This window comes from Zerene cesonia, chromosome 15 (genome assembly GCF_012273895.1).
Source record: "Zerene cesonia ecotype Mississippi chromosome 15, Zerene_cesonia_1.1, whole genome shotgun sequence".
Lineage (NCBI taxonomy): Eukaryota > Metazoa > Arthropoda > Insecta > Lepidoptera > Pieridae > Zerene > Zerene cesonia.
Genome location: NC_052116.1, coordinates 166,795 through 174,679, shown reverse-complemented (window position 1 = coordinate 174,679; position 7,885 = coordinate 166,795). Strand labels below are relative to the sequence as shown.

Below are 7,885 nucleotides of genomic sequence, written 5' to 3'. Positions count from 1 at the left end.
GCCCCGCCACGCCTTCGCTCCGCCGCAGCGAACTCACGACGCGCCCGCTTAGTGAGTTTGTTATATGTAGTTTCTCGATTTCAATATGATACAGTTTCGGGTACTATCTACTTAACTATTGCCAGTTATTAATAAATTTAGTAAAATGACTTGATAACTCTTCTTTTTCCCAAAATTAGTTTTAAGTAATACACTTGCACAATTGACTACACCTTTATCTTATTTTCTTAGGTAGTAAATAGTACTATAACAGATATAAGTTTTAGTATTACCCAAGTGAATGTTACAAAGAAAGAAAGAAAGACAATAATTTCTTTGATTTCAGGTTGCGCTTAACACAGCGGCTACGCGAGTGGAGCGACATCATTACATCATCTAAATACGTATATATAATATAAAATACACTAGTCGCTTCCCATAGCATCGCTTGCTATACAACCCTTACTCTTCATTTGTTGCTAAAAGCTAGACATGGGCGATTTTGTTCATATAATTCCCTATTTAAAGCTTGTGTCTGCTATTTGCTATAACTTTTTGTTTTCATGAGGTTGTGAAAGTTTTATTTTTTTTTTGTTCCCCATGTAAATGTTTTACTTTGTTGTCTGTTTGTGAGTACTTTTTATCAGCGTTTGTTATCTGTTTACAGTGGTGTAACTAAGATGTCTAGGACAAACATTTATACACAAGTTATTTAAATTTATTATATTTTTATTTGAAATTTGTAAGAATAACATTTAATTGCTTACCATTATGAGTACAAAATTCCATTCGAAAAATTCGGAATGATCGAAATAATATTTCGACATGCCGGATTCTCTATAAAATACAATAAGAAATGGTGGCAGCCCTACCCGTTGCAAGGGTGCACACATCAAAAGGGAATTGTGATAACCCTATGTTGCATTACTGTATATTCAATACTATCTAATATTTCCCGTAGTCGCTTACATACTTCCCACCGAATAGTTGTGCCATTTAACTTTCCTTTATTTACATTTCAAATAGCAGACACGACCCGGCATTTCTTATATTATTTATCACGTTAGATATTTCCCACAAAGTACTTATAGTTAATAGCATTTTGTAACATTATTTTACGTTATTAAATTATGTTAAACAACGTAATAATATAGAATTATCATGCGATATGTATAAGATGAAATTATATATGGAGACCGTGTAATTCAGGCATGTAGTATAAATTCATTTTCATATGCTATCACCGAGAGAGATGTTTCAAATTTACATGAAAAAGTTGCATATAATACTTTCCACCTAAAAGTGAAGGTTGTTTATTTCATATTTAATCATTTTCACATATTCACAGCATATATCGTAATTCGTCTGTACAAATAATGAAGTACATACAATATCTTGGCTTTTTTATAAATTTGAAATGGCTTCTCATTTGTAACAAAATAGAATATATAAATCGAACTTCACCGTTCCCGCTATATCGATAAGTAACGATACCCAACATCGTTTATGTACCTTCTTTGAAACTCTGCTAGCAGCATTTACTAACGATCGATAATAAATACACAATACAATGTATGTGTTTAAAGAGAGTAGATAAACGAGTAGTGTGTAGATACATAGCGAGTACGTAGCACATTCAGGTGTTCAAGAGGTGCTACACGTTATATTGTACGATTTAGATTTACTCCCAGCCGCTTTCGATTGTTCGCCCGCCGGTGGTTGGATATGAGCAGATAAATAACATGTTCAAATTATTTCATACTTAAAGAGAATACAATTACGGTTTATTTTGTCTTGTATCTACTTAGTCTATTGATAAGATGAATCAACCGCTGATATCCGACGACTGGAAGGCGATGTTCTCGGCGTGATCGAAATGTTATAACGGTTAAGTTATTTATTATTAGTTACTCGTAAGTTTGTTTCGACGCAGTTTCAAGTTGTTTTCGTATAGAATGTGATGTAGAAATCAGAAAGTTCCTAACACTCAATAGTTAGTAGATGCCATTTTTATGTTAATTTAGTGTTTATTTACCAGCTGACGATGTGTTCTTTTGTTATAGTTTAATTAATTTTATTGTATCATGGGTTTTTATTCGTGCAGTATAAGTATATGGTAATACCGAGCTATGTATAAGCGGGTGGCTATGTATATGCGGTTATCTTGCTTTTTACTTGTAAGTATGTATATTGGCATTAAAATATAAGATTGACTCCTCATGATATTCGTATAGAACAGAGCCTCGAACCTGCCGCGGTTAGTCCTATGGGTTTCTTGTGATACAAATGAAAATTTGGGACAAATATATAAAGTGATAACATATAAAGGATTTATTTGTTTCTTTGACGAGAACTCTGAATTTAATAGGATATCTTTTTTCTTAATGAAATTAAGAGATCTATTATTAATACAAAAAAAAAATGGGGTCAGGGTCCACAATAAGGAATTGAGATCAATTTTTTTGTAATATGATGATCTCTACCTGTTGACTTCTGTTTGCAAGCTGCATTACGAAACTTTGTTCGATTATAACTGCAATTACAACATAAGTATACCCAAGCAGGCTTTATGATGCATTTTGATAAAGTTATAAGCATGTGATAGACAATCGCGTGTATATGGTCACCCAAAGTTGAACAAATTATGAAGTTGGGGCTGCACCATGCGTCTGGATGTATGGAGATGCTCACCATCATCACCACCAACTGGTGTGAACAAAACGGTGATTTGGGCAATGTGACACGTGACTATTGTCTACAATTTGATTGCTTTTACATAATATAATTTATAGTAACTTAATTGTACATTTTACATAATTAATTGTTGTTGTTAAATAAAACAGTACACAAATTGTATGACTTTTATTTAAAATACCTCATACCAAGTACCACATTTTGAATTGACATTATTTATATATACTCATAATTATAATAAAACAGTGAGTGAAGATTAGCATGGAATACTGTTTCATATGATGAGAGGGAGTGCCAGAACCTAGCTGCACCTTAATTTTCCTAGAAAGTGAGTAGGCATAAGGAATGAATTAATGGGATTAGGGACAAAGAATGGTTTGAAACAATTGTTTATACCTTATTCAACCCATGTTGGTAGTCCATTTACAGAAGTGAAAAAAGGATAAGCTAATGTGTTCTTTTAATAAACTTTATCTATCTATCTAAGCTAACATACATAGGCAAGGTGTATGCTTCCTATCAGGCAACCTACAAGATCCTTTGCCAACACTAACAAAAAGAAAAAGTATTATTTTCATTGAAACATATTGGCCATGGTGGTTTGTACCATAATTATCATTGATTTCTATGTATTTAGTTATAAAATTACTGTATGGATATGCTCATAACACAAAAATACACATTTTTTAAACAAAGCATCTTATTAAATATTTATTTATTTATATATATTTCAGATAACATATTCTTTAACAACATACCAAACAACTACTAACAAACTAATATGTTACAAAATTCTTTATTACCATACGGCTTACAATAATATCTAATAAATCTATATTGGATTTTAACGAGTTTAATTTGTAAACACTTTTTACTTCTTTCATGTTTGTAAAGTTGTGTAATTCGCTGATAGGACAAAGCTCTCCTTGTATTTGTTTTATAATGCTATCGCTTTCGTCTTTGTCATTAATTAGAAAACACATTAATAAAGCGTTGTCTTTTTCCACGCCGAACTTACTAAGGCTCTGGGAGATGTTTTTAGAAAGTGATAAATTATACAAAATTTCGCCATACACCGTTCTCGTAACCAAATTTCCCGCTTTCTCAGCGACCACAGCACGGTTGGCCGCTACGGCAATTTGCAGAGGATCTAATACAAGACTTGGCTTGATAGCCGCACAGTTCCAAACACCGTTTACAATGTTGTTTCTAATTGTCTCCACGTTAAGAACGTTTTTGAAAAGATATATTTTTAAATTAGTTTTTGTGTCGGGATCCAGAGGATATGAATATATCTCAACCATCTTTTATAAATAGTGAAATTGAACAGATGTAAACAAAAACAATTTTATCAACAATCTAACCTCAAAAAAGCGCGTTTGTGACAAGTGACAACTGACAAGTGATAAGGAATACTGAAAAGTACCGCAAAAAACAGAAAGAAGTCCACCGCAAAGATACAAACATTTAAGCTTTGTTCGAATCATTTTCTTACAAAGCTTAAATGTTCGTACGTATCTTGAATTGAGTACTCAGCACAGAATTTAAAACTTCACTTTGTTTTAGTTTCGCTGGAGTTTGTCAGACTATTCGCGTCAATATAAAGTATTAACCGTTCATACTATACTAATTAGAACAATAGTAACTTTTAGGAAAAGTTATCTCATCCGGGCATATTTTCGTTCAGTGATTACAGGTGGATTTCGATTCAGTTGCGTAAATGCGATAAAATATTATGCACGTTCGTTATTCGCCTCGCTATTCGCAAGAATATGTGAAATGTGAATGAATACTTATACGATATCAACTTGAACGAAGCTGTTTATTTAATGTCATATACCTGTATAGTGTATGTCAATTTGACCGTAGTTGAATAAATAAAATATAAACTTTAGTGCTCGCGAATAAAGTACATTATTATTTGTCGTTAAAGTTTGTAAGGTTGTAGTTAAATGTTATTAGTTTATTACAGTCCAGTTTTGAATTTAAATTAATTTGAGTAAATTTGTTACATTTGCATGACAATGAATTTATTTGAACTCTGTACCCATTTGTTATTTATTTAAAGTTTTTGTGCACATTAAATAAAACGGAACTCTCTTTTTTATTTAGTTACGAAATTGTGTACACACGATAACACAACATCCGCGATAAGATAATAATTAAGAGTTATAAAAATAATTCGCAGATTGTAATTATAGTTTTTGAACTGAACGAAGATCTGGATTTTTAAAGTAATTTCAAAATGTTAAAAGTTTTACCTTACTCGCAAAGTATTAGACGATTGTCTACAAAACTCAAGACTACAGAGAATGTTGGGCCTGTTGTATTCCATCGTCTGACTGGAGAAGACAAGGGTATCGCCGTTTATGGCCTGAACAGCCCTAAACAGAAGAATGCGCTTGGGTTTGAACTACTCGCTGCAATGAGAGAAGTGAACTCAATTCTCAAGGAAGATACAAAAATCTCAGTTGTAATACTACATAGTCTAGTTCCAGGCATATTTTGTGCCGGTAAGTTAACTTTTATGTTACATCAATAAATCTTAATTCAAATTATTTTTCTATGTTATACTGTCTCCAATCAACGTAAAAAAATAGGAAATTCTGAATACCTCTGTATTTTTTTATGTTTGTTACCTCTGAACTTTCATCTGTGTAAATCGATTTATATCATTCTTTATTAATCTGAAAGTACCTTTTATGTGGTCTCATTTAAAGTTAGTTATGTTTAAGGTATTGTATAGTATAGTATGGTACCTCTTTCAAATACTTTAAAATTGATCTATTTAAAAATAATTATTTGCAGGTGCCAATTTGAAGGAAAGGTTCAAAATGAATGATGATGAGGTTGCATCATTTGTAAGAGGATTAAGGCAAACCTTCATAGATGTTGAGGATCTTCCGATGCCAACAATTGCTGCAATAGAAGGAGTGGCTGTAGGAGGAGGGTTGGAACTAGCCCTGGCATGTGACATAAGAGTTGCAGCTGATACTGCAAAGCTTGGCCTGGTGGAAACTGGAAGAGGACTTATACCTGGTGCCGGGGGCACTCAAAGGCTGCCAAGAGTCATTCACAGTAATATTGCAAAAGAACTAATATTCACATCAAGAATTATAAGCGGCAAAGAAGCTCAACAACTAGGTTAGTTATTGATTTTAAATAATATTGATAGACAGAAAAGTATTAAAATAGCATAAATATTATAATTACATATACCATCTCTTAAATTTGATTCCAGGTGTAGTCAATCATTCAGTCCAGCAGAACAGCACAAATACTGCAGCTTTCGATAAAGCTTTAAGCTTAGCTCGTGAAATTACTGCTAATGCACCCATTGCTCTGAGATGTGCTAAGCAAGCCATTAACGAGGGCATACAACTGAGTATAAAAGATGGATATGAGGTGGAACAAAAGTGCTATGAGATAAATATTCCCACAAAAGATCGGCAAGAGGGGATGCTGTCTTTTATTGAGAAAAGAAAGCCACAATACAAAGGACATTAGTTATTTAAACATTATGCTAATATACAGGAATTTTATAGAAATGTTATATTTGTACAAGTTTACTGTTGATAATTTTGACATGTTGTTTTTAAGTGTGCTGAGATAATTTGTTATTTCTGTAATATGATAAATGATTGCATAATATTGAGTCTTCCTGAAGTTCAAGTGATAATATATTATCTATAATCTGACTCAGAATAAAACTGATAAGCATTTCAACAATGATAATTATATTTTTATAAAAACATGTTATGTACAATTTATTAATAAATTATTATTCTATATTGAGGAACTTCTGTACTTGTTCTTTGGTATCCTCAGCTGAAGTTACTTTATGTCCGATAGTTCTTTCATCATTATAAATTTCATAGTCATTTCCACCTAACATTGTTTTATCACCAAAGAAGTGAATTTCTTCAAATTTTGCATCAGCAACATGGTCCAAAGCGTATGTTTTGTCCCAGCCGTGTGGAAAAACATCCACAGATATTTGTCCTCCCAGAGCAAACTTTAACTTTGTGTCTTTAAACTCATTTTGTAAAGCTTCAACAAACTTTGCTCTAATTTGATGTTCGGTATCAAATTTAGAGAACTCGTTTCTCTCCGCAAGGGTACAGGAGCGGCCTACAGGACAGATGTTGATCATACTACTGCGGAACTCCACAAAATTGCCCCGTTTAGCTGGTAACTCCAATTTGGACATGTAAGCGAGTGCAAAATTAATTACTTTCTGCAATGTTTTTTCACCTATGTAGTTGAGGATGCTTTGCTCACTTTTTAGTACTCCTTGCCTGTACTGCATTACTCCATTCTCGCAAAATACATAGTCCAGCTGATCTGTGACGTCCTTGCCACCCATTTGTTCCACAATTTTGTCATAGTCGGAGCCGCTAACGACACCTAAGGACACTCTTGGCTTAACTTCTTTGAGTAAAAATTGTTTAAGCTCTTCAGTTATTACTTGTCTGGGTTTTGTTAACGTTCCATCGACATCAAATAATAATAAAATATTTTTCCGATTTGCCATTTTCCGTTTGATTACTCAGCAATAAGAGAAAAATAAAATAATGCTTACTTTTGAATTTTGGAGCTAAACCAATTTGCTTTAGAAAAATAATGTTGCTCCCACTGCGCTTTGCGGTCAATAACCAGGAAGACAGCGCCCGGTAAGAACTCGGTAGTCAGTGTGTATCGTGTGTCTCGACTGCTAACACTTCGTTGACACGTAGTCGGCGAACTGACAGAAAGTCAGACACGTAAAAAACATCGATATCGTCCTAGGAATGGCGAATGTACCGAGTGTGGTTTATGTGCTTTTAATACATGTATTTGTCACAGGAACTGTGTTATCTAATAAAAGTAAAAATGTCCTAATACTATTGGGTAAGTATTGTGTTTAAAAAATATATATTTCCTTTATGAATCTAGCGAAATTATGTTTCCACGCAATTTTGACAGTTGCGAGGTTATGTTTTATCAACAAAGCAATAAATGTTTTGCTGACATTACTGATAGGAATGACTTTCCTTATCAATTAATGATAAGAGGTCCTCCAATGAGAGTAATTTTATATTATTACAACAGTTTTTGCCGAATATTTACAAATTAAAATAAATAATAATTAATAGGTACCGTGAAACCCGCCAACTTTGTTTTTCAGGTGTAACATTGGCCAGTTATCAAAAATAAGCAAAAGTTGTAATAG

General features: G+C 33.0%; 4 protein-coding genes and 1 long non-coding RNA gene across 5 annotated transcripts in view; 3 read left to right on the top strand and 2 right to left on the bottom strand.

Annotated features, from left to right (window-relative positions):
• Window positions 1–1,347, top strand: LOC119832309. Its single transcript, XR_005287923.1, has 2 exons — window positions 1–51; window positions 326–1,347. It is a non-coding gene; the product is annotated as an uncharacterized LOC119832309 (long non-coding RNA).
• A 1,479-nt stretch (window positions 1,348–2,826) lies between these two features.
• On the bottom strand, window positions 2,827–4,071 carry LOC119832303 (EKC/KEOPS complex subunit Tprkb-like). Its single transcript, XM_038355967.1, has one exon. The coding sequence runs from the start codon at window positions 3,975–3,977 to the stop codon at window positions 3,450–3,452; it is 528 nt and encodes a 175-aa protein (XP_038211895.1). The 5' UTR covers window positions 3,978–4,071; the 3' UTR covers window positions 2,827–3,449.
• Window positions 4,072–4,668: 597 nt separating this feature from the next.
• LOC119832300 (methylglutaconyl-CoA hydratase, mitochondrial) lies at window positions 4,669–6,242 on the top strand. The gene is made up of 3 exons (XM_038355963.1): window positions 4,669–5,186; window positions 5,482–5,817; window positions 5,915–6,242. The coding sequence occupies exons 1-3, from the start codon at window positions 4,919–4,921 to the stop codon at window positions 6,178–6,180; spliced, it is 870 nt and encodes a 289-aa protein (XP_038211891.1). The 5' UTR covers window positions 4,669–4,918; the 3' UTR covers window positions 6,181–6,242.
• Window positions 6,243–6,393: 151 nt separating this feature from the next.
• Window positions 6,394–7,389, bottom strand: LOC119832301 (phosphomannomutase). Its single transcript, XM_038355964.1, has one exon. It carries the CDS (start codon window positions 7,205–7,207, stop codon window positions 6,455–6,457), a length of 753 nt encoding a protein of 250 aa, XP_038211892.1. The 5' UTR covers window positions 7,208–7,389; the 3' UTR covers window positions 6,394–6,454.
• Window positions 7,390–7,440: 51 nt separating this feature from the next.
• Window positions 7,441–7,885, top strand: part of LOC119832298 (N-sulphoglucosamine sulphohydrolase) — a 28,252-nt gene continuing 27,807 nt past the window's right edge. The window contains exon 1 of the mRNA XM_038355962.1: window positions 7,441–7,563. Within this exon, the coding sequence (XP_038211890.1) occupies window positions 7,464–7,563 (100 nt within the window). The 5' untranslated portion in view covers window positions 7,441–7,463. The remainder of the gene's footprint in view (window positions 7,564–7,885) is intronic.

Excerpts from the sequence above, each read along its gene's own strand:
- LOC119832300 (XM_038355963.1), top strand. The coding sequence starts at position 4,919 with ATGTTAAAAGTTTTACCTTACTCGCAAAGTATTAGACGATTGTCTACA. Across the intron at positions 5,187-5,481 it reads TCCAGGCATATTTTGTGCCG|GTGCCAATTTGAAGGAAAGG; the intron begins GTAAGTTAACTT and ends AATTATTTGCAG. Across the intron at positions 5,818-5,914 it reads CAAAGAAGCTCAACAACTAG|GTGTAGTCAATCATTCAGTC; the intron begins GTTAGTTATTGA and ends ATTTGATTCCAG.
- LOC119832303 (XM_038355967.1), bottom strand. The coding sequence starts at position 3,977 with ATGGTTGAGATATATTCATATCCTCTGGATCCCGACACAAAAACTAAT.
- LOC119832301 (XM_038355964.1), bottom strand. The coding sequence starts at position 7,207 with ATGGCAAATCGGAAAAATATTTTATTATTATTTGATGTCGATGGAACG.